This window comes from Doryrhamphus excisus, linkage group LG10 (assembly GCF_037039965.1).
Source record: "Doryrhamphus excisus strain RoL-2023G ecotype Guam linkage group LG10, RoL_Dexc_Guam_v1.1, whole genome shotgun sequence".
In the NCBI taxonomy this organism is placed as follows: Eukaryota; Metazoa; Chordata; class Actinopteri; order Syngnathiformes; family Syngnathidae; genus Doryrhamphus; species Doryrhamphus excisus.
Window position 1 is genome coordinate 10,928,634 of NC_136366.1, and position 25,525 is coordinate 10,954,158.

The window sequence follows — 25,525 nt, forward strand, 5'->3', positions numbered from 1 at the left end:
GTGTTCAGCTGATATTTTAGTCACAGGACGCAAGTGTGTGTGTGTATAATATGTGAACAGCTGGCTGTGGAAATGAGTATAGCGGGAAAGGTGATGGATGCGAGCAGAGTGGGCGTGACAGATGAGCTAACAGGTGTTAGCCTGGCTTGCCGGGGACCAAAACTTCCCATCAGCACGACGCCGGCGTGCACTCGTGCACCTAAAAGGAAACACGGGAGCGTACATCTCGTGTTTGGATGAAAAGGAATGAATGCGCTGCAATCTCGTTTTGACTTTTCTATGTCTATACGTCACTCGGCTCGCTCTGGCGGGTGTTCGAGTCCAAAGGAGCAGCGATAAGTCAAATGTTTCAACCAATGTTGTCTTTTTTTTTTTAATGAGTGCTGCTGGTTGGCACCTTAAGGAAGTCTAATCGGTACAAAAGTCCTGAAATGAAGGGAAAATGTACCAGAAAGTGTTTTCCAGTTGACAGTGACAGACCATAATAATAATAATAATAATAACAATAATAATGATGATGAATTTGTCTGGGACCAGCTTGTGTGCACCCTGAAGTGCAGGAGTGAAAAAAGGAATGAAAAGAGAGTATCTATGAGCGTTGCCTGTCTACGCCTGAGTCAGCGCTTGTTTGAGGTCTCGAAGCAGCATGGACGCCATGACGCTCTTCTCCGTGCTGATGGTCAGTAGGCCGCCGGACGGGTCCTTCAGCTCCAGCTGGACCAGGACCAGGACCTGGCTGCTCACCGTCCGACCCACAAACCTGCAAGTAAATATTCCAACCTTTAGTCCCAAAATATTCTTGTTGGTCAGAGATGAGTCAAAATAAGACTTTTACTGCAGCGTTTTTGGGTAGCATTTCCTGCCGGGTATAAATGAGCTTCAAGACAAGGAGGAAGTGGAGTGATGGCAGCGGTGACACACGATTATCCCGCTGATTGACAGCTCATCGAACCAGAGCCACGCCCCCTGCCGCCAGTCAAACACAACGTTTAGCTGCTTTTATGGACTGTGGGTGTCTATCGAGTGTGGGAGTCCATGGGGCCCGGGAGGGGCGGAATTCTCAGTTCACCGTCACCGTGGAAACTGTCCGCCAACCAGGGACGCACATGGTCACATTTGAGGGTCCTAACAAGAGGCAGACAGGGGCTGTGACCCGCTGCGACCCCCTCACCCCCCACCAGAGCCGAACCGGGTCGCCCCCTCTCTCCTGCTGCTGCTGTATCTTGTGGGCCCACGTGGCCCACTCCCCGCCATCTGCCTCCATTTAGCGCTACATTCCCACAACAAAGACCCCCCCGTGGAAGCCCGCTTAGCCCTGACAAACAGTCCATAAAGGACCCCCACTTAAAAAGCCTGTCAAGAGGCCGCCACCCCCACCTCCGCCCCACCCGGGTGGACGTATCCCCGCAGCGAGTCGGCCAATTAGCGCGTTAAAGAGCGTGCATGCACAATGAAACTGGCGCTGCCTCACAAAGCGTCCGGGCGGGTCCCGGGGGAGCGTCTAAATTACCATCAACAGCGGAGAGGGAGTTTATGGGCCGCCTCGGTGGGAGGGGTGGAGGCGGGGGCTCCTCAGCTTTAATTAAAATATTAGCCACTTCTGCAGGATGCCTCCAGGCCTACTCGGCCGCATGTTTCTTAGCGGCTACAAGCTAACAAGGCTTTCATCGCCTTCAGCGTCAGGGCCGGCACGGGCCGAGCTCCTCCGCCGAGGGCCCCCCCGGGCACCTGCCGTGGCCCCCGGCGGCTCCGCTAATGGATTTAGGAAATAAATCTAGCATTTACTCAGCCTGTTAACACCACTTATCCCCTCTCCGGAGGCCACGTGCAAATATTCTAACTTCCTGGCTGATTTTGAAATAGACGGGCCTGTGAAGCGGGCGCCCTAAATGGGTCATTGGTATTCCCGTGCACTCTCGCCCAAAAACGCCAGTGCATTAATTGCATGGAAAGCAAAGCAAAGCAGAACCCGCTGCCGCCGAGCCGGCAGATTGGCATCGATCGTCTAAGCATTGCTCTCCAATTATCCCCGATTCTCCTCAGTCCAGAGAACCCGTGTGGGTGCCATCTGCCGCCCCTTCACCCGGGATAAAGACAGCCTCACCTTTAGAGAGAAAAAAGAGAGAGGGGAGGTTGAGAGTCCCCAAGTCTGAGGCCATTGTGGCTTCGCTGCAGTCCAGCTGGACAAGTGTCCTTCAAAGCAGTGGTCAGCCATGCCAGACCAGACCAGACCAGACCGGGCCAGGCCAGGCAGATGGCCACCCACAACTACGACACCCGAAAGGACATCAGACTGGTGTAAAATCCAACACAATTATGATTTCAGCAACTAAAGTGATAGCTAGCATTTGGGGTAAAAATGGGGGCGTCCCCGTGAGAAAAAACACTCCATCACATTTGCCTTCCAACCGACTGAAAAATGGAGCACATTTATTTTATTCCGCCTGTTTAGACACAAACAAGAACAGCGTTTTCTACATTTGCTTTCCACCTTGATTTATTGCCATCCTCCCTTCCAGCAATCAATTTAGGTCTTTCTGCCAGCACCCCCACCGCACCCCCATCCAACGCCTGCCTGCCTCTCTCTGCACAGCAACGTAAGGAGAAGCAGTGCTGCACCCTGCTGGTCAACACGCAAAGTGCAGACACATCTCCCCACATCAGAGTGATACCTCCCTGCTGTTGAATTCTTCTACACATCTTTGCCAGCATGAGAAAGAGAAAATCAAATCAGACACAATCCTCATCTCAATGGCAACGGCGAGAATAAAGTCCAAATAATAAGTTGTAATCTGACAAAAAAGTGGTAATTTCAAGTCAAGTCCTACGCAGAGACATAATACTATGAGAAAGAAGAAAAGAATGACGTCATTTAGGTTGGAAAATTAGGTTGGGGAAAAAGTTCTATTATGGGAATATGAGGCGCCATGAAGAATAACATTAATTTTTACAAATTTACCGTTTGAATTTAGAACATAATTCCAAACAGTAATTAACCCATGAGTCAAGTGAGGATAAGCGGCATAGACGATGGATGGATGGATGAAACAACAACCTTTAAACCAACAGCCTGCTGTGTAAAGAAGTTACTATTTCATCCAGATCAGGCACAATACAGTAACGTTTTATTTTGTAGGAGACAACGGACCCTCTGCTTTGGAGCTGCTTCCCCTCTCGGGTTTGTTGCGCTTGATAAGGACCTGGGATGACTTCCTCATTTGTTAGCAATCGCAACAATCTGAAAGGAATGTCTTAAACAATGAAGAGTGTCACACTCTTTTTCATTCATTCATTCATCCTCTACCGCTTTTTCCTCACGAGAGTCGTGGGGGTGCTGGAGCCTATCCCAGCTGTCTTTGGGCGAGATGCGGGGTACACACTGGACTGGTGACCAGCCAATCCCAGGGCACATATAGACAAACAACCATTCACACTCACATTCATACCTATGTCGCTAATTAACCTAGCATGTTTTTGGAATGTGGGAGGAAACCGGAGTACCCGGAGAAAACCCACGCATGCACGGGGAGAACATGCAAACTCCACACAGAGATGGCCGCTTCTGGAATTGAACCCTGGTCTCCTAGCTGTGAGGTCTGCGCGCTAACCACTCGACCGCCGTGCCGTCCGACACTCTTTTTGATTCATAAAAAGAGCGTTAAATAGGACAGACGTGAGGAGTGGTGGACCGGCTCATGGCCGCCGCTTCTCGTTGGCGGACGTCATGGAAACCAGCGTCTCCTCCACCGTGACACATGCTGACGGGCGGCAAGTCACATGAGCCAAGTGTACATTGATTTCCACTCCGGTCTTTCAGCTGGTGGTCGCCCAATCCCCCCTCCCACCCCTCGCTCACATCCTTTCCACCTCAGGTTCAATCTATGGGAAATAATCACGTGCAGGCATGAGGAGGGGTGGGGGGACAAAGAGGAAGTGAAGGAGAGACAGATGGGGTGCTGAGATTGGGGCGGTGGGGGAGGGGGGGCAGGAAGCAGAGGGACAGAGAAAGAGAGGCGAGAGCGACGTGTAATTATCTATCAGGTGTGCGTGACAGAGGAGGAAGCTCATTAGCACACTTCGTGTACACCAATTACACCGGCCGCCTTCTCGGGACGTTCCCCAGGCATGGCCGTCACGTGTGGGACAACGTACACGCACAGACACCTGAAGGATACACTGTGTTGCTTTTCAGAGAAATTGAGCACATCACCTGTACAGGTGGCTCTCAGAGGACGCCACCACGCCCACGTTGGCCACCGACAGGACCCGCTTGGTGACGGCCTGGCTGGAGATGTTGGACGTTGCCATGGCGATGGTCGCAGAGGTCTCGTTCATGCCCAGGAGCTTACCTGTGGGCGTGGAAGCGGGATGAGCCAGATACACAAAACCCGCACAAAAAAAGCTGAGCAGAGCTCAAGCAGGTTTCTGGTCTGGACGTATGTGCTCCAAATTTTGGAAAAAAATGTGAAATGTAGAAAATGAATATTTGTGAAGGTCATGTGTACAGTAGGTTGCCAGGTATTCTGGTACCGTATTCCTGAATGTGGCCAACAAAAAAGGCAAATCAATGGACTGCTAAAGCCGGAGAGATACCTTGCTCCTCACAGAAGTCCTGCTGGGTCAGGCTGCAGGGCATCAGCAGCTCCCCGACGGCAGGCTGGATGGAAACGCCGAAGCGGTCCTCCTTGGTGCTGAGGGAAGAAAAAGCATTGGAAGCCGAGCACCAGGTTCCTGGCGTCCAGACGCACCTCTTCCTTTCTCTTCTGGCAGGATTGATCCCCGCGTCCCAGGCAGATTTTCTGATAAGGTTATTGATCGACTGAGCAGTGTGCGCCCGTGGGCGTTTAAGTGGGCAGATTCTCCATTATTGGAGGAATAATTGTTATCTCAGGGAAGCGGGGATCAATTGCTACTGATGTCTCAAGTGGGAATGCTGGCACGGGGAGTGGAGGAGAAGGGGGGGGAGAGAATGGAAGGGTGGACTAAGGAAGGGAAAAAAAGTCAAAAGAGGTCAAGTACGTAGATTATCACCTGGGACAATCCTGGACATGTCCTCACTGCACTGTGGACGTGCAGTTGCCTTACAAAGTTCAAACTCCTCAACCTGGGCTTCCTAGACTTCCTAGACTAGACTAAACATGATGCTTCTTCGCCACCACAGATATGTGATGCCCGCCTACATTAGTTGAACAATACACTCCCAATCTGCGTGTGTGAGTAAGCAGCAAAGTGCATAACATAAAGACGATATTCAATGACAAGATGAGGAAAAAACCTGACGTGAACACGTCAGCATCTTTTACCACAGCTCAAAGTTGGCCGCCTGCGTGGAGTCGCTGAAGTCGACGGCCATAGAAACCGTCACGGAGGCCTCCGGCTCCAAGCGTTCTGTAGAAGAGAAGAGGTGGAGGTGGATAATGAGTCACAAGGGCAGTGTGGGGAGGGGCGGGGCAAAAAGGGTGGCGGTGGCAGCAGAGCGGAAGAGACGTGCATCGTCGCCGCTTGTGTTTTCTGGCTAGAAAGGTGTGTGAGAAATCCTACCCTTCAACACACACACTCTTGTGATGCTTCTGCATCAACGGGATAAGGCGTGACAGAAGCGCCCCCCCCAAAAAATTTGCTGAGGGGAATGCAAAATAGTTAGCTAGCTTGTGTGCATGCATTTTTGCCCCCACGTTGTCCCACAAGTTGCCCTGGCAGTATGTGTCATTTATGGTTCTGTTCACGCATTTATTACACACTAACTACGCAATGCACGTTCTTCCCCCGTGGGTATGCATGGTCACCACCACTTCCTTGCATCTGTGAAGCAGTCCTGGCATTATTTGATCCTGCTGTGTCCTCCCGTGACGCCACCCAACAGCACCTCCTGGACTTGCAAGGAGCCTACAAGATGTTGAAGCTCATGCTTTAAAAAAAGGTACGTCTATATATTCCTCGCAGCTGCAGAAAGAGAATGTGTAAAGAGCGGGAAAGGGCGGTGGGGGTGGCTCGGTGGGGCACTGCAGGGACTAAGTGTGGACGAGGCCTCACAAACAACCTAAAATGATCCCTCCCGCTTAAAAACTAAAAACGCCGTCTGCATGAAGCCTGCCCGGAACCATCCCCGGTTTTGTGTTCGCAGCGTCTGGCCTCCATCGATCCCAAGTCACACACCGCTTGCCTGCTCCACTTCCTGCGACGGATGATCAATGAGCCGCAGTGAGCTGCTCGGCACGTGCATGATAGAAGCCTTCATACAGCGCTGTGTGTGTGTGTGTCCTGATTGAGGCTAACTAGCAGGGATTAGCTGAGGTTGTCATGGCCGTCTTATGCACGAGAAAAGCTTCACTGCGACACACAAAATGAAGAGGGCGTTTTCCCCCCACACGCACCCACAGTGTTGAAACAGTGAATTTGAAGGCTGGCGGGGCTCCTCTCCCCGATGTGGATCTCCTCCAGGCTGCGGTCTGAGCAGTTGGTCAGCGTGACCTGCACCGCCACCATGCTGGGCCGGTGCAGGCAGGGCTGCCTGGGGAAATGGTACTTGGCGGACAGGCCTTTCCCCGTCATGTGGTGGAGCAGCTCCAAGGATTTCACCGGCCCGAAAGTCGGGGTTGCCACCTGCGTAGAGAACATCCATTTAGACAGAGGTCACACAGGATAGCATGCGTGGTTGGTATAGCTCGCATCTGAAGTCAAGACTGGATGACTCTGTCAGAGATGAAGGAAAATAACAACAAAGACAACGTGCGCTGCTGCATGGTGAACGAGTGGTTAGCGTGCAGGCCACACAGCTAGGAGACCTGAGTTTGATTCCACCCTCGGCCATCTCTGTGTGGAATTTGCATGTTCTGCCCGTGCATGCGTGGGTTTTCTCCGGGTACTCCGGTTTCCTTCCACATTCCAAAAACATGCTGGGTTAATTGGCCACTCCAAATTGTCCATGGGTATGAATCACATTACTGAATGTGAAGAATGTGAAGACAAAAGTAGGATTCAATGTTAATAAACAAACTATTTTTGTAATTAGATCATAGAAAACCTCTTTAATGCCTTTTAAATATGTTTTTATAGCATTATTAGAGCCCCCTAGGCATAAAATAACACCCCTATAGGTGACAATTTTATTCCAAATAATTTTTGTAAGGCTATCTCTGTGTGGAGTTTGCATGTTCTCCCTGTGCACGCGTGAGTTTTGTCCGGGTACTCCGTTTTCCTCCCACATTCCAAAAACATGCTAGGTTAATTGGCCACTCCAAATTGTCCATAGGTATGAATGTGAGTGTGAATGGTTGTTTGTCTATATGTGCCCTGTGACTGGCTGGCGACCAGTCCAGGGTGTACCCCGCCTCTCGGCCTAAGATGGCTGGGATAGGCTCCAGCACCCCCGCGACCCTTGTAAGGATAAGCGGTAGAAAAAAAAAATGCAGAAATAGTCCTGTACCCTCATCACTAATAACTATATTACTGTACAAGAAAATGTCTAAAAAGGTTAAAAAAAAAACAGTCAAACGTGAAAAAGCACAGCACCCAAGTGCAGTGGCAGGGTTGCCTCCGCCGACCACCTCATTCCCTCTGGAAGGTAAAACAGTCCCAATTAAATACACTAAGTGCCCTCACTTCATCTGCTCAGGTGGAAATGGACTGGCTGTTCAGTCCAAAGCAGACGCCATCTAACTAATGAATGGAAACACAAGTGCCTGCATGCACCAAAGGCGCCATTCAAAGGCCTCACTTTTCACCTGGGGGAAAAAAAAAGGACGGCTTTTACCTTCTCAGAGGCAGGAAATGACATTAAGATGAGACAGCACAGGACGATGTGACGCATTTTCACAGACTGATTGAAACGCTGTTACACGATGCACTCAGCAGCGTCTTAGCTTTTCACTGTGGGAAATTATGTTCTATTAAGGTCTTCCCCCTAGTCTTTAGTGTAGGCGTGTAACATCATGTATTGTCACAGTAGTGTAGGTGTGTAACAACCCATATATTCATTCATTCATTTTCTACCGCTTTTTCCTCATGAGGGTTGCGGGGGGTGCTGGAGCCCATCCAAGCTGTCTTCGGGTGAGAGGCGGGGTACACCCTGGACTGGTCGCCAGCCAATCACAGGGCACATATAGACAAACAACCATTCACACTCACATTCATACCGATGGACAACCTTTTTTTGGAAAACCTGATGCGGCCCAGTCTCACCCAGACTCGAGCGCCAGTGGCCCCAAAATAAACTGAGTTTGAGACCCCTGCACTAGAAGAATACTTACAGCGGGACGTAGCATAGGGTGGTTTCAACCAAAATAAACAGCTTTTCCTCAATCACAAAGTTCTGACATGCCAAAAATGTTGGTACCTTCAAATGAACAGTAATTTTTTCCATGACTGCATGTATGCTGGATGATGTTGTCTTTGTGTGTTTTTTGAGTCCTCCTCCAAAAAGGTCAGTGTGAGAAGTGTTTAGAACAAAGTCCTTGACGCATCAGGATAAACCCCGCAATCACAACACCAATCCCTTCACACGCTTGCCTGCCGACGTACCTGTGAAAGGAGGTCAAGCAAACATTTGTTAGCGGGCCGCCACCGTTGCGCCCTCTCCAACGCCCGTCACGCCACCGGCAAATTTATCGGGGACCACTTTTGGACGCGTCTGTGTCAATAAAGCCGGCCGTAATGTTTGCACATCCCATCACGGAAAGACATCTACCCCCCGCATCCCGCCAACGCGCTCATCCGGCTTCAAGGTCCCGTGTGCCGCCCGCGGCGCCTTGGGGGACCAGACGGAGCTTCAAGCAGCTTATCATCACCTGTTTGACACAGTGGACGGTTAACGTCTGACACGGGCGCCAACACCACAGGCCATAACACCTCAAGTGTAAATAAGGGAAGAAGAGGGATGTAACCTTGACTCCCTTGTCAGACGACATCCCAGCTGCTCCGCTACCCCCCCACCCCGGACAGGAGGAAAAGCGAGGTGACAATGGGGGGGGGGGGAGAAGTTGATTGAGAGGCTCTATTATGCGTCAACTTAAAGGAAGCTGGCGTGATGGATGACACGGGACGCCAGTCACCTTCAGAGCCCGCGTCTCGCCGCATCCTCTGTGGCAAATGACCTGAAAATCCTGCTGACATATCCAAAAAAGGAGCCGGGCAGCCTTGTGCATATGACGGCCAATTTGTAGGGAAAAAAAGATGCTGGAGATGATCTAGATCGAAAATCCATTTCTACTACAAGATGCCATTGTGCGCATAAAAAAAAAAAAAAAGTATGAGGAACGCAACTTTAAAGGCCTAATTGTCCCCTCAGCTTGGAGATGACAATTAATGGAAGGAAGTCAGCAGGACCTTGAGCGCAAATTGAATTAAATAAATGTTAGTACAGCCGGCGAGAGAGACTTTGGCGTAACGAGAAGTCACTCCGCCGCCTGCAGACAGAGGTTACTTCATTTATGCCAATTTGTCGGCAAATGAGCTATTCTTACATGATTAATTAGGAACGTTTCCATCAGGCAAACGTTAGCGGCAATAAGGCCGTCTAACGCTCAGTGTTGTGTGTTATGCTGCTCAAACTCTGACGCCCTTCAGAGAGGCTTGGCGAGGGTTCCAATGTCACATGGGCACATGAAACCGCTGCCTGGAGTCATCGTAAGACCGTTGTCCGTGCTATTCCTTTATCGCTGTGGTTCCAGACACGACCATGATAAGTGAAGTAAGGAATCAATTCATAAATAGAATATTTTGCAGTTACAGCATAGAAAACTGGTTTAGTCATTCATCCATAGCCTAACACAGGGGTCTCAAACTCAATTTACTTAGGGGCCACTGGAGCTCGGGTCTGGGTGAGACCTGAGCTCCAAAAAAAAAAAAAAAAAACGCATTTATTAAAAACACATTTTTTTTTATTCCAATTTTCTACAATAAAAGCTCGGATAAACATTCCACTGTTCTCAAATATCTTACTTTTTATTTTTCTACACAAAATAAGATGAAAAATAAATAAACAAATCAAGAATAAAGAAAATCAATCAATCAGTAATAAATAAATATAATAATAAAAACTTAAGAAACCACATATAGTTGGTGGGTAGACAAATTATTTTTTTCAGATTAAAATTAAAGCATTATTAGAGCCCTGTAGACATGACAAAACACGACTATAGTCACATTTATACTCTTTTTATTTACAACATATTGCGCAACTGCAGGGTCTTGAGACACATGCTAACTCGCAAACTAGAGAGCTAGCGACCTAAACGATAGCCTTCAAGTTATTTCCTTTAAACTTAAATAGCCAAAAACTTACCACTTCCACACAGATAGGGAGGATAACTATTAACAGTTATTTAACCTTTAACATGAACATTAATGAAACGTAATAATTTTTTCTGGGTACATGATACCATACAGCATCCATATCAAACTTGCGCGGGCCGCACTAACATTAAACTTTCAAATCAAGGCGGGGGCCTCAAACTAGTGTCCTGCGGGCCACATTTGGCCCGTGGGACGCGTGTTTGAGACCTCTGGCCTAACAGGAGGAAGCAGCGCTTAGTCAGATACAGGAAGTTGGCAAACCAAGCAGACTCAGGATGCGTAACCTGCGTAGCGGCGGAAGCCAACTCACCAAACAATTTATATTTTATCTGGGCGCCATTTTGACTAAGACTGGCCTCTCGGGTTTAGAAGAAACAAATTTGAAGCTAACTGCTTAGCATGCTAGCTCGCTAGTGATATTCTGCCTGTGGTGTAGAATTTAATGACGCAAATGTTAGTCAAAGCAATTGAGGAGAGAGGAAACACGAAAGACACACAAGCGTTTCTCAAAGTTTGCTCTCCGAGAAGCATATTCCCCGCGTGGGCGCCGAGGGTTAATCTGTGTGGTTTGAGTGGCAGCCGGAGGTTTCGGAGGGCAGCGGCTGATACACGCCGGCGCCCTGGGTCCTCCTGCTGACTCATAATTAGCAGAGCGCCCGCCGTGCTCGGGTCAGCGGCGAGCGAAACGGCGGCGCCCGCCCTGATGGACACCAAATGAACAAATTATGATGGCCCCCTCTGGGTGTGATGGGGTCAAACGCCCGCCGCCCTGCCGCCCCGCCGCTGACAGTTCAATTTCCCCCTCCGACGCAGCCCCATTTGCCCGGCGCTAATTATGAATGAAGCCTTATCAGGCTCAGGCGTCCCGGGATGCGGCGCAGGCAGGGGGGGCTGTGGCGGGGATTTAAGAGGCGCTGGTGAGAGATCCTAATGTCAAAATGTTATTAGAGGGAGAAGCAGCATGCGAGAGACAGGGAGGGGGGGCGGGTGGGGGTCAAAGACAGTGACCGAGGTTAATGTAAATGCCTTTGATAACCATGCAGTAATTCTCTAAAAGGGCCCGAGTGCTCAGCTGAGACACACTCGCCGCGTCTGTGGGCAGATTGCACTGAAATAGAAATGACACCGGGGCCAGTTGGTGTGTGTGTGTGTGTGTGTGTATGTGGATAGACGGCAAGCTGTGGGGGGGGCGGCATGTGTGCATAAAGGTGAAGTTATTTACCCCAGTCTATGAATCTGGATGGCCGTGGCGTATTTCTGCATAGAATTGGCTCTAAATCAGCTGCTGATGTCCCACTCTTCTTCTCCTTATCTGCATTTCTATTCCCTATTACCCGCCGGCCTTCACCTGTGCAGGACACGCGGCGGCTAACAAGGCGGGCGCCGCATAAACGCTGGCCTGAGAGCGACTGTCAATCACAGTGAGTGACAGGCGCAACTCTGTGGACGGCAGGGAGCTTAAAAGCCGGCTGGCAAAGCACGCCCATGTCCTGATGCCTCCACTGCCAACCACCGTGTACAATAACAGCGTCTTTATCACACACCTACCCCCAACCGGGTCCCATACGTAAACTATTTAGCTTCCACGTCTTAAAGATTTAACTGCACACCTGGAGGTAAGAAGGAACGAATTAGAATTTCAGCAAGTGTACCTGTTGATTAGTCCTAATGAAATATAATGACATGACTACTAACACGTCTCTGTTCCAAGGAGAACCAGGAGTATAGAGGGGAGGGAGCCACCTGCTGTGGCCCAGCAAGGTGCACTGTATTCGGGCACAAAGGCTCCCCTCTCACTGCGGAGCATTTGGTACGTCGTCTTCCTCTGAAAGTGAATGTTTGTTTACAAGTGAACTCAGGGGAAGTTACGACGCGTCGTTAACATCACAGGAAGGAGGAAAAAAATATATAGAGCGCTTGATTTGCCCGCCCGCACAGTCCGTTACGTGGACTATTTTTAATGTTGGATTTACGAGTACGAAATAAAAATATCGGCCCGATAAGTATTGGGAGCACCCCTGATGTCAGCTGGCTTACCTTACCGTTTCTCAAAAATATATTAATAAATAACTGGTTGATGTTTCATTTTAGACTATGGCCTATGATTAGTCAAAAAAATATGCATATTTAAGCAAAACTTGCTTATTTTAGACCTAAATGAATCCAAACTAACACTTCATGAGAGCGTAAATGGTTTCTTTGTCTATCTGTGCCTTGCTATTGGCTGGCAACCAGTCCAGGGCGTACCCCGCCTCTAAATCCTGCACGGCATGCTGAGCAACTTCCTATGGAGAAGGTGTGTGTGGTCTTCCCGGTATGCCTTACATGAGAGATATTGCTAATAATTTGTATCGTTTTGCATGTATATTAGTACAGAGATGAATAGTCAGCCATCAGTGACGTTGAACCAGGACCACTACATGAAAGAACAAGTGGGGAGAAGAGAGAAAACTCACTGACGGCGGCGGGGAAAAGAATGATCTGGACATTTCCCCTCCCGGGACCAGAAGACAAGATACAAAGTACACACGGCGCAGGAGAGAAAAGAGGCCGTCACACCAGGAAAGGTCGACCATCAGATATACACAAGACGACGGCACAGGGGAATGCCAGAGATGGAAGGTGACGGCGTGGAGAGGCGAGGCCCGACAACAGAAATAGAGTTCAAGGGTGCAAAAAAAAAAAAACACGGCAGCCTGAGAGAGACTGATACAGGAAGCATTGAGGAGAGCGCTTGCTGCGCCCTGACTGGCCATAAATATAAAGCGTCAGAAAAGGTCAATGGTTTGGGCGTCTGGTGCAGAAATGTTCCAACAGGGGCGGGCGGGGGGAAGAAGAAGCTCATTTCACTGCCTCATGCGGTGTCAGACCACCAGGAACAATCCACTCTCAGCACGCCTTGATGGAGGAAGCTTTGCCCGACACTTTTTTCTAATCCATCAGCTACGCACACTGACCTGCATGGTGGTGGAGACGCCGGAGAGAGATAGACCTTCCAGGTCAGACAGCAAGCTGGGAGAGACCAACGAGGACTTTGGTGTGTTTGAGGGAGTTGGAGAAACTAAACGCCCGCAGGAGAGAGCAAAACATCATCGTTTCACATACAGTACAGTGCCCAACACATGAAAAAGGAGATATTTCATAAATGTTGACTGTGCTGCGGGCCAATAAACAAAACAGCTGCGGATTGCAAATGGCCCCCGGGTAGCACTATGGACACCCCTGCCCTCAACGGACCACGCCAACATGAAGCACTTAGTGGTTTGGTCGGCAAAAATGTCCATCAGTGGACAAAGCAAATATAATAGCTCTGCTTTATTCACATTTGAGTGGCTGAAATCAGAAAATATTGCATAGCAAAATAGCTGATTAATTGGATAATGGATTATTCGCTAACTGGTGCAGAAAGAATGACTAAAAATCACTATCAATTCCAAGGTTGCACCAGAGGGGGCATTAAAAAAAAACGCAGACTCTCATTCTGCCACTGACGCCTACCAGCAAACTTCTGATTTGGGTGACAAATTGTACCAATCTGAATCCCTCCCTCCTTCAATTTCCCCAAGTAGGATGTTTAGTAAACACGTAAAAATTTGCATAGTCGACTCACAGTCGTCCAGATCCAGTAAGGACACCTCCATCTTGGACTTCTCCACCTGGAAGACAACAACGTAGGAGACGACAAGTATTAAGTTATTTTACTGGTGGCCATGTTCGGGGTCGCCAACACATCCAAAAACACAAATGCAAAAGGTGGCCTTCCCGTGTGAGCTGGAGACATCAGGACGTGCGAGTGCCTCTATCATCTTTTCTCCTTGTGGTGAACCACGCGCCCACATTAAGAAGCATAAAACCCACTTCGACACACTGCGGCCAATAAAAACAATAAAAGACAAGTTGAGGCTCATGGAGACAGAAATCTTGCAAGCAATGGAGCCCACAGAGAGAGAGGTGCATAAATGAATAAGTGATAGGATGCATGACAAAGTAGAGAAGATGAGCATGGAGTTAAAAAAAAAAAAAAAAAGGAAGAGTGAAAAATGATGGACAAGCAAAGACTCAAAGAAGAAACAGAGGGGTATACGATAATTATTGGGCTGATATGAGGGAATTGTAGTGGCTATTTGTCCCTCAAAAATAAACTTAACTTAAACTATAATGGCAAAATGGATGCTAACTGCATTTTGTTGCCCTGTACAAGTGACATGAGCAATAACAATAAAGTTGAATCTAATCTAAAAACAGTCATTGTCCATACAACCTTGTTCCGTTTCTTTGTATTTCTTTTAATTACCAAGCAAGCAAACAAAACGGGAACAAAGACATTGTCTCCTGTTGCCCCTCCTGCTCTGGTTTTTTGTACCCACCCCGGTGCATGCTGGTCTGGTGAGCACTGCCTACCTAAATAGATTGCAGGTGCCCAGGGTGTTATCCAATGAAATAAACCCACGAATAAACTACTAATTAACCCTAACAAAATATGGTAAATAAACAAATAAATAACTAACAAGAAGATATTATCAAGTAATCCAAACAAAACAACAACAACAAAAAATAAATCAACAGATATTAGAAACCTAGGAACACACTACTAATAGCTCCTACAGAATTATGACGATGAATCCGATAATATTAAAATTGCTTCGATAATCCATCATTTTACTGTGCGGGTAAGCAAATCAAGCGCTCCTTTCCTCCCCTGCCCTCTCGTCACTTCCCCTAAGTTCACTTGTAAACAAACACTCACTTTCCCAGGAAGACATTTCGCCAGCTAATTGACCCAAATGCTTATCAGCCACCTGAAACACCAGCACAGCGGCGTTTCTCAGTTATGGGTATCAATCACAAAGTGTATCGTTTTATAAAGATAGTGTACTATGTAGAGGTGAACATCTCTGTAGTCAATAAAATGTTAATGTTAGCCATCAAGAATAGATGGCTTGTTTGACTTTGAAGGTTCCGCAAGCTAGCATAAGTGAATGGATCAAGTTTTGGATCCATTCGCAGTTACGGATTCCCGTCTGACTATTTAGATTATTTTTGCACTGCATGACTAGCGCGCAGACCTCACAGCTATGAGACCAGGGTTCAATTCCACCCTCGGCCATCTCTGTGTGGAGTTTGCATGTACTCCCCGTGCATGCGTGGGTTTTCTCTGGGTACTCCGGTTTCCTCCCACATTCCAAAAACATGCTAGGTTAATTGGCCACTCCAAATTGTCCATAGGTATGAATGTGAGTGTGAATGGTTGTTTGTCTATATGTGCCCTGTGATTGGCTGGCGACCAGTCCAGGGTGTACCCCGCCTCTCGCCCAAAGACAGCTGGGATAGGCTCCAGCACCCCCGTGACGTGGAAAAGCAGTAGAAAATCAATGAATGAATGAATTGTGACTGAACCGTGACGTTACCTTGGGTTTGGACTTGACATTGTTCTCGCTCTTCTGCTTCGCTGTCGAATCCGGTTCAGAGTCTGAGTCGCTCTCAGATGTGGCGCTTTCGGCTGACGAGCCGCTCTCTTCGTCCATGGGTTCGTCTGCGTTTCCATCAGAGTCGCTGCAAAAGAAGAGCAACAATGAGTGCAAGACTTGCTTCCACGCACAGAAGCACGGACGGGGCCTCGGGGAGCCGGTGCCGGAATCCAAAGTAGGTCAGAAAAACAAAAGATCAATCTGTTTGTGTTTGCCGAGCTAATTTAATGTTAGGTTTCTCCACGCTCGTCCTGTCTCATTCTCTCGCTCCGTCTCTCTTCAATTTGTCCCGATAATGAGTGTTTACTCCGCCTGCCCGCCACTTTGTGCTGCTCAAATTAACGAGGGGAATGGTGACGCTAACTGGCTTTCTAACTTGGGCGATGATGAAAAGCCAGTATTCATTTGGCCAACACGTTTCATTTGCTGCCAACAGGAAAAAGTCATACAAATCAGCAGCGGCCTGATTAGGCCCGGCCTGCGACGACTGGGCCATAATGAGGGCATTATGCCGTGTTTGTTGTGGAAGCGCGGGGGTGAGGCGGAGCTAATTACGCCGTGCACGTGCGTGTGTGTGTTCACGGTGCTGACTTGCTCTAATTACGCTCACTAATGGAGAGAACAGGGTCAGCCGGCGGGCCCGTCACGCAGACCAAGCGCCGGGGCACTCGGCGCCAGTTTGCGGGGAGAAAGTGAATTTGAAAGTGCGCAGGCAGGCTCGTCAGCCCTAATGAGTCGAATAGCATTCATTGCTAACACCGGGCTGCTAAATGACCAATCACAAGTCATTAGCCATTAGCCATGTAAATGTGGGCTGCGCTAGTGGAGGACGATTCTGCTTGATTAGCTCGTTAATGGGACTCCCGCTAACAGTAAGTGTGTGTGTGTGTGTGTGTGAGAGAGACAGGGACAATATACTGTATGTCGATATACGCCGGATAACTTACAATGTAAAATGTTCCAAGCGTAAATAATGACTTTCAGTCCAGGTTGACTTACTCTACAAGTTTTAAACATGAGGAAAAAAACAACAATGATTGGATGTTTTCATAGTTTGTGAAAACGTAACTGAGATGAATTGAGATCTGTCAGTGTGGAAAAGGTTATGAAGCCATTTCCAAAGCTTCGGGGCCCCAGCAAACCACAGTGAGAGCCAATGTCCTCAGATAACAAAAACATGGACAGTGGGTGAACCTTGCCAAGAGTGGCCGGCCAACAAAACGACCCCAAGAGCGCATCTCCAAGTCATCCAAGAGGTCACAAAAGACCCCACAATAACGTCCAAAGAAGTGCAAGACTCACTTGCCTCGGTTAAGTGCTCATGACTCGTCAAGCTGAGGAAACTGACGAAAAATAGAGAGTGACCAACAGGCTTTTGACCCCGGGACCCGCCTGTTGGCCAGAGACATGCCCCCACCGGTCCCAGACCTGAGTGCAGTTCCTGTAGATCTCGCCAAGGGACATGGCTGAGACCAGGGATCTTGGTCTGAAAAAGGATGGTGTCCACTGTGCCAAGGCGTTAGCAAGCTAGCATTGTTAGCATATTAACATTTTAGCCGTGTTTTAAGGTATAATCTCATATATGTTTGATGATGCCCATGTTCTGATCAACTGCTTGTGTTCTGAACTGTTCAAAACTGAGAGTATTGGATCAGTACTTTTTTTATGGAATTTCACAAGTGTACACACATGATGTATTCATTTTAATCATTTTATCTTGTAATAATATTCAATGGAAGAGTTCTATTGTTGCGTATTTGAACATAAAGAATGAAGACAAGAGCATCTCTCGGAACTAAGGAAATATCAAACCATCACGGACGGCCATTGTCTGTTTCACGGTGTTCATGTACATGTACGTCCATATTGGCTTTTTAAAAATGTTATTTTGGCAGCATTTTCAGAGGGTTGTGATCATTGGTGCTGCAGTACGGGTACAGTTGTTTCTTGCTGAAATCCAACCAGTCATCAGGAATGTCATATGTGTCTACTTCATTGTTGGTAAGATGATCATGGACTGAAAGTCTTCCTTTGTCCGCGTCTAGACAAAATCTGATCCTCTGCAGTTTCTCCTTGACGTGCAGACCAAATAATCCACCTTGTGGATTAAACCGTTGGTATTTACCATATCGAAATCTAATGCCATATTTAAATGCTTTCGGAAACTCTTTAATCAGCACGCCTACTTCCCAGTCCTTGTTTAGGACCTCAATATTCCAGACGTGTTTAACTTCCAAACTGGCAGGCATACCAGCAAATAACTGATCAAACTCTTGGGAATCCAGATGATGCTCTCCTCTGGTTATCTTCTGATTGAGTGCTGGATTGATGTTGAGTAGTAGTTTTGGACTGTGGAAGAGTAGCTTGTTCATTTTTTCCCACACGGTGAATGTGAGCTTGTCCAGATGTTTGTCCATGTCCAGCAGAGGTCCTGGGAGCAGCTTGGACTCCTCAGACAGCCGCTGGACTCTGGTCTTCATGTTCTTGTAGTTGTTCATGAAGGAAATGTTGTCAGCTGTCAGCTGCTTCTCTGTGCTCTTGATCACGTCTGAGAGAGCTTTCATGTCTCTGCTGAGTTCCTCGATCTTCTCTTTTGTAATCTGACTCTTCTGCTGCTCTTCCTCTCTCACAGCAGACAACCTGGCCTCCTCCTCAGTCTGCAGAACATCTTGGAGCTGCTTAAATGTCTTCTTAATGTCACTCTCAGCCTGGCACCTCTGGCGCTTGAGGTGCTCTGCTTGTTTACTGAAGGTGTCTTTACGCCAACTTAACTCTTTCAGCCTTACCTGCGCGGCCTGCAGGTCTTTCTGGAGATCCTCTCTTTGATCCTTTGCAACTTCACCGATAGGAGAGAACTTGTGGTTAGCGTGGATTTTTGCGTCTTTGCAAACGAGGCACACAGGCTGCTGATGATCCAAGCAGAAGAGTTTCAGTTTCTCATCGTGCAACCTGCACTTGGCCTCTGTCTCCATAATAAAAGCTTCACACACGTTCCTCAGAGCCAAGTTTGAAGGAACAGCCATGGATCTGTACTCCACCCTACAGACTGGACATGAACGGACATCTTTCCCATTCCACCATTTCTCCACACACGAGCGACAGAAGCTGTGGCTGCAAGGCAGCATGACAGGATCTTCAAAGATGCTGCAGCAGGCAGGACATGTGAGATCCTCAGAGGAAGCCATGTTTCCCTGGAAGACACGGCTTCCTTGGAGAAGCAATTGCTGCAGTGCGTCTGCCTGGCAGTCAAAGAGCGCTCACTGCTCGTTGTATAAAAGGATAAATCATCCAGCAGGCGCCAACATAAAATTAGCAGGTTAAGTCCAGCTGGAAATCACTCTTGAAAAAGCGTCCAACTTCCTCAACTTCCTACAATACCAGCTGCCTCCCTTCAGGAAGTTATGATGCACATTTGAAAGAGGAAGTGTCGACTTATGCTTCTGCTTAGTCAGTAGAACTTTACTTCCGGCTCCGCCTTCATCCTTACAAAGTGTTCTATGCATGTGTGTGTGTGTGTGTGGGGGGGGGGTGGGGGGGGGGGGGGTAAAGCCTACTTTAGTTGTCGGTTGTATGTGTCTCAGAGAGGAGATCAACAATTGGCATCCATGTTGTTTAGACAGGCTACACATTCAATGACAACCAACTTTAGGAGCTAAACTTTGCCAAATGGGCATCAACAGCTGACAAAAAAATGTAAGATATGTAACACTACGGTTGCAAACATTCCCTTCAAGATGCCTTTACACTTCATGTACTGTAATGCTATGAAGAATGATGTTTCAGTACCTGTCAGCCTGATTGTGTTTTTGTTTCTCTGCCTGCACTTTCTTGGTCTTTTTCTTCCTCGTCGTCATCTTCTTCTTTTGTTCCGACTCAGAGTCGCTGGATTGACCTGAACTCTTCCCGGAATCAGTGGAGCTCTTGTCGGACTCGTCGCTGCTGCCGCTATCGTCCTCGCTGGCGCTGCCGGACTCTGTGCACGACAATCACAGCATCTGTCAGGCATCTGCATTGTGTGGTTTTTGCATCAAAAGCACAGGAGTCAAACTCAAGGCACAGTGGCTGGGTTTGGCCCACCAAAGCCAAGACGACACTTATTCATTCATTCATTCATTTTCTACCGCTTTTTCCTCACGAGGGTCGCGGGGGTGCTGGAGCCTATCCCAGCTGTCTTCGGGCGAGAGGCGGGGTACACCCTGGACTGGTCGCCAGCCAATCGCAGGGCACATATAGACAAACAACCATTCACACTCACATTCATACCTATGGACAATTTGGAGTCGCCAATTAACCTAGCATGTTTTTGGAATGTGGGAGGAAACCGGAGGACCCGGAGAAAACCCACACATGCACGGGGAGAACATGCAAACTCCACACAGAGATGGCCGAGGGTGGGAATTGAACCCTCGAAGACGACACTTATTTGAATATTATTCTTAAAGTAAATTATTCTTCCTAATATGGGCGTGCCGGAGTACAAGCTGAGTGGGCAGTTCACAGCAGAGTGGGCGTACCCAGAGGCGGGCCGTGGGTGGAATAAATGAAAACAGACCGTTCTGGAAATCAAGAAAATCCAGTTGGAATAGGTGTAGATGGTGGAAGATCTAGAAAGCTGTGTGTGGGTTATGGGATCCACAAGTCAATACAAAGGGCTCAACATCAGCATCATAGGTCCCCATTAAAAATATATGTACAGTATATATATATATATATATATATATGTATCTATATAGAAATATGGAAACATACACATTTTCACTCTTTCAATGGTTATTTTTTTATATTATTGTAAAAATAATATTTTTTTTGCGTATTTAAATATATTTGCTTAGGTAAATATACTCACAATATATAATATGTCACAATATGAGATCATACATGAATATCATTTCACAGTTACAGATGGCCCCCTGAGGGTAACCACAAGTGCGTCGTGGCCCTCGGCCCCTTTTGTGGCTTACCTTCGCTGCTGCTGCTGCTACCGCTGCTGCTCGTACTACTGCTAGTACTACTAGTACTGCTGCTGCTGCCACTGCCGTCAGATGCTTCCTCCTTTTTGTCGTCCTCATCAGAGTAGAACTTGTCATCCGATTCTGGTGGCTTGGACTTCCCGACGAGCGGCGCCCACTCGTTCACCTGAACGTGGCGGAGACACGTCAGTCAGAGTAACTTCAAGATGTTTTAACTAATACTTTTTCTGGATCCTGTTATCAGCTTCCCTACAGGAGGTGAAATTCTTGGGAGAGAGACGTGGATGAACACAGCTCATTAGCATTAAAACTACCACAGTGATGTTGCTTTAAAACAGTTGAAAATGTGTGGAATACGAAGGCGGCGTGTGCGGCCTTACTGGCTCGATGACCTCCACGTTCCTCACAGACTGGTCGGGCGCCACGGCTGGCCAGTCCGAGAGCTCGTGGTAGCCGGTGGCTTTGCTGTTCAGGCTGTGAGACAGCGTTCCAAGCTGGTAACGATCTCGATCTGAAAGACCAAAACAGAACCACAAGCGATAAACATCTTTGGATGAACGAAAAACTCGGAAAAAGTCATCGAGAATGACAAAGGCGGTTTGCGCTTTGAATGTAAATTACAAACCACACCGAGAGCTGGCGTAATCATTTAGTCATGTCATTATTCCCAGGAACGCTGTGTGACCTACAGTAAGTGCCCTTCGGAACACACCTGAATAATAACACCAATCAACCCAAAGTTGATGCTTTCAAAGTAAAAGTACCTTTGAAGGCCGATTCCAGCACCGGGGCCGGTTTGGGCGCCAACAGGATGCGGCGGGCGTACTTGTTGAGGGCGCCGCTCTTGTCGCCGGGCACGATCAGCTGCCGTATAAAGCGAGTGCGATCCCTGATGTCGTAGTTCTGGTCGTACTTGCCCAGATTGAGGATGTATTGGGTCAGCAGCTTGGTCTGAGACAGGTGATGACAGGAATGAATGACGCGGCACAACATTCACCCGACCGTCATCTGAGATCACCTTTTCCACCGCACTGCCTCAACACTGCACAATCCCAGCCGCACTGAATGCATCAGTCACAATCAGACACACTAACAAAAAGTGGAGGAGACTGAGGGTCTCTGGAATGTTACAGCTAATGTAGGGGGGTCCAAAGTGTCGCCCGGGGGCCATTTGCGGCCTGCCACTATTTTTTGATTGCAAATAGCAAATTTTAATTTCTGTTTTATTTTAAAAACAGCAAAAAAAGAAAGAGTCCAAAGCTAACAGCAACAGGCCAAGCTAATGTTATCATGTGTGACTTGAACAGACAAAGAACAAAATGGTAGCAGTATTAGCTAAGCAAGGTTACCTAGCATAGTTAGCACTACCTTAGCATACCTGCTTGGAGTTGGTCAGGTACAGCTTGGCCGCCAGGTTGACGGCCTGCAGCTTCACGATGTCGTCCTCCGCAGTGAAGGTCTTTGCGATCTTCCGCAGCACGTCAGGCGCTATCTTGGGCACCCTCTCGCAGTACTCGCCCATCAGCCACAGGATGCTGGCCCGGGCCGTGGACACCTGCGGGTCACACGCGGGAGAGGCACGGGTTGAAGCGGTGCGTCCGTGCTCATCCTGCACGAGTATTCCGACCCTTACGGTGATTTTGTCAAAAAGCTTGGCCATGTGCTTGATGATCTCGCTGTGCTGGGTGGGCTGGGTTTGCAGCAGCTTCCGGATCACCACCACGCTCTCCGCCACCACGCCCTCTGCAAAGACCACAGGAACATCAGCGGCTTGAAGCGTCACATCTGCATATCTGAGGTGGTTTCTGCAGGTCTTTCACCATCTCTGTTGGACAGCAGCAGCACCAGGCCGTTGAGGCAAGTGTCCGTCACCTCCGAGATGTTGGTGGCGCAGCGGCCGATGGCTTGGATGGTGGCCGCCGCAAAGGCCTTGTCCTGGCTCTTCACGTACGTCTGTGAGGCGGAGAGGCCAGAGCAAATTAGGGGTCATGTGGGAGACGAACAGAGCCAGTTGGCCCATTAGCCAATGCAGTTGTCCCTCTCCACTTTGTGCTTCAAGTTTCACTTTTGTGGTGCAAAACTGCCTATTATTAGTCCAAAAGAACACATTTAAACACATTTATTGTATAAAATGAAGCATTTTCAAGTATACAAATGGCTAAATTAAGTAAAATACAAACATTAGGCATAAATGGAGCATTTTAAAGCATGGAAATATTTGATTGAACTAAAATACAAATACACTGAATTAAGAAGACAACTCAAGTTGTGAATGCAGTATCCTAAATTGGTCACTATGTGTCAGTAAAGCACCAGACTTGATTGCCGCACAAACATGTCTAGAGGGCTCTAATAATGTTAAAAAGAGTACTGAGAAGGTGGTAAACAGGTTTTCTATGTGTTTTTTTCTTCACACGTCTACTATATTGGGTAATAGAAGCGTAAGGGTGACTATAGGGGTGTTATTTAATGTCAAGAGAGCTCTAATAATGTTAAAAAGAGTATTGAGAAGGTGGTAAACAGGTTTTGTATGTGTTTTTTTCTTCACACGTCTACTATATTGGGTAATAGAAGCGTAAGGGTAACTATAGGGGTGTTATTTCATGTCTAGAGGGCTCTAATAATGTTAAAAAGCATACATAGAAGGTGGTACATGGGTTTTCTATGTCTTATATGACCTATTTTCTATTATGTCTACTATATTGGGTAATAGCAGTGTAATGGTGACTATAGGGGTGTTATTTAATATCTAGAGGGTTCTAATAATGTTAAAGGTTTTTCTCGACTATATTGAGTAATAGGAGTGTAAAGGTTTAAATTATTGAACGAAATTAGGGATACATTTCAGATATTTGTGTAATAGAGGGCTGGGCCGGCCATGGGGAGGAAACTCAAACCTGAAACTCCCTCAGGATGGTGGAGATGTTGGCCTCATTTGCCAGGTTGGTCAGAATCTCTAACTGCAAAGAAACGGAACAATGATCAATGCAAGTAAAAGCAGAATCAAGTCATAGATATCCAATCACCGGCCAAGATGAAGTGAAACATTCTACCTTCAGTGTTTTGATGTGTGTGGTGTCTGTGGATCTGACATAGAAGCTCTTCATGAAGGGCTCAAACATCCCCTGTTGGGGTAGAATCAGGAATAACATCACACAGCCTGCATTGACGCCAGACTCCTTGAACGCTCGTTTCTACTCGCCTTCCTCTGAATGGACATGGTGGCGATGTTCTGGAGGACCACGTACTGCACCTCCCTGTCAGCCGCAAACAACACAGTCAGCGTTGCGGAATGGCGCGGCGATTCTGGCGGGAAGTCAGTCATGCGCTTGCTTACCTGTGGCTTCTCAGCAGCCGCACCAGCGACTTGGTGACTATGCCGACTTCCTGTTTGGGTGCCAGGTGCCAGTAGAGCTGAGCCACAGACATCACCACCTGGAATCACAACAACAACCATTTCAACTGAAAGCGGTGGCTCCATTCAGTTAACACAAGCTGTGGCTGTAGGCAACCTCCTGATGCCCTTAACGCTACATTCCAAGTATAATGAGTACTAAGCATCCAGCAGGGTTGCATCTACCTCTACGTGAACTCCTCGGCAATGTAATTTTATCTTAAATACTTGCAAGGTCAGTTGTTAGAATATACTTTGAGTATAAACCAGGAATATTCATTCTGATGGTATTCCGGCTCATTCCGCCCTGAGTGTGACTAGTCTATGATGTTTGTGCAACTTTTAAACGCTTCCTCATTTGATAGCGCTTTATTGTCACGTCTTGAGGACAGGACTCATTTTTCATCCCAGCGTCAACCAGGACATGCGTCCATCCTTGCAGACGGCGCGGCGTGTGCCGTCTATGAAGATGGAGAATATTGCCACGCTGTTGTTGCTGCTGGAGGTGGTGAGGGGTGGAAGGAGGAAGAACAACACAGCGTGTGTCACATTTTAATCAACATTTTCATTTGGGAGCCTCTTTCCTTCCCGCTGCTCCACGGCGACGGAGGCCTTGAGGCTGGCGGGTGATGGAGCTCTGCTCTCAACGTGTGTGCGCGTGTGTGTGGCTTTGCTCCATCTTGTGACAGGTGTGTTTATGGAGCTTTGTGTTTGGTGCTCAGCTTATACTTCTGTTAACCCCTTGCCATTCTGGGATTTTTGGGCTAAAACACGTAAAAAAGTCCTAACCAAAGTAAATGTGAAGCTCTCATTGAACCAATTGGAGTAGAGGCACGGCTTTGAGCTCTTTTAAAATTAATCTATGAATGAGACCTTGCTTGACAGAACTCTACTTATGAAAACGTTAGCATGGAAAATCTAGTATAATAGCGCCCTGTTTCAGCCAATGTTAATATTGATGAAAATGTATTAAAATGCTTCTATGCTAATGTTAGCATGCTAGCAATGCTAACATCTTAAAGTTAGCATACTAGCCTTTAACATGACAGTTCAAAAAATGCTACTGTTCTAACTTCAGCATGCTAATACCTACCATAACAGTGGTGTTTGTACCAATGTAAACTTTTGAAAATGGCTAAAAATGACAGTATGCTAATGTTTGCCTGTTAACATGCTAATGTTAGCTTGCTAACGCCTAGCATGATGGCGCTAAGTGTTTATATAAGTCTACTCATGGAAATGGTCACAAATACTATTATGCTAACAATGCTAACATGTTAACACCTAACATGATAGCGCTAGGTGTTCGTATAAATCTACCTATGAAAATTGACAAATGCTACTATGCTAACAGTGCTAACATATAATGTCGTAGATTCTACTTATGAAATGGCTAAAAA

General features: G+C 47.6%; 2 protein-coding genes across 3 annotated transcripts in view; both read right to left on the reverse strand.

Annotated features, from left to right (window-relative positions):
* Positions 1–359: 359 nt before the first annotated feature.
* ap3b1a (adaptor related protein complex 3 subunit beta 1a) overlaps positions 360–25,525 on the reverse strand; it is a 36,734-nt gene continuing 11,568 nt past the window's right edge. Inside the window, exons 9-27 of one of the 2 annotated variants that reach the window (XM_058064086.2) lie at positions 24,069–24,166; positions 23,934–23,988; positions 23,785–23,856; positions 23,629–23,691; positions 22,552–22,684; positions 22,365–22,474; positions 22,110–22,286; positions 21,496–21,682; positions 21,112–21,242; positions 20,723–20,897; positions 19,548–19,734; positions 15,702–15,846; positions 13,904–13,949; positions 13,251–13,354; positions 6,375–6,603; positions 5,304–5,388; positions 4,594–4,691; positions 4,211–4,349; positions 360–760 (exon numbers count right to left, since the gene is read on the reverse strand). In XM_058064086.2, the coding sequence (XP_057920069.2) occupies positions 607–760; positions 4,211–4,349; positions 4,594–4,691; positions 5,304–5,388; positions 6,375–6,603; positions 13,251–13,354; positions 13,904–13,949; positions 15,702–15,846; positions 19,548–19,734; positions 20,723–20,897; positions 21,112–21,242; positions 21,496–21,682; positions 22,110–22,286; positions 22,365–22,474; positions 22,552–22,684; positions 23,629–23,691; positions 23,785–23,856; positions 23,934–23,988; positions 24,069–24,166 (2,388 nt within the window). In that variant the 3' untranslated portion in view covers positions 360–606. Of the gene's footprint in view, positions 761–4,210; positions 4,350–4,593; positions 4,692–5,303; positions 5,389–6,374; positions 6,604–13,250; positions 13,355–13,903; positions 13,950–15,699; positions 15,847–19,547; positions 19,735–20,722; positions 20,898–21,111; positions 21,243–21,495; positions 21,683–22,109; positions 22,287–22,364; positions 22,475–22,551; positions 22,685–23,628; positions 23,692–23,784; positions 23,857–23,933; positions 23,989–24,068; positions 24,167–25,525 lie in introns of both variants that reach the window. The other variant, XM_078794080.1, reaches the window with a different exon arrangement.
* Positions 17,605–19,212, reverse strand: LOC131111274 (E3 ubiquitin-protein ligase TRIM35-like). The gene has a single exon (XM_058064089.2). It carries the CDS (start codon positions 18,944–18,946, stop codon positions 17,645–17,647), a length of 1,302 nt encoding a protein of 433 aa, XP_057920072.2. The 5' UTR covers positions 18,947–19,212; the 3' UTR covers positions 17,605–17,644.

Coding starts and splice junctions, on each gene's coding strand:
- LOC131111274 (XM_058064089.2), bottom strand. CDS start 18,946: ATGGCTTCCTCTGAGGATCTCACATGTCCTGCCTGCTGCAGCATCTTT.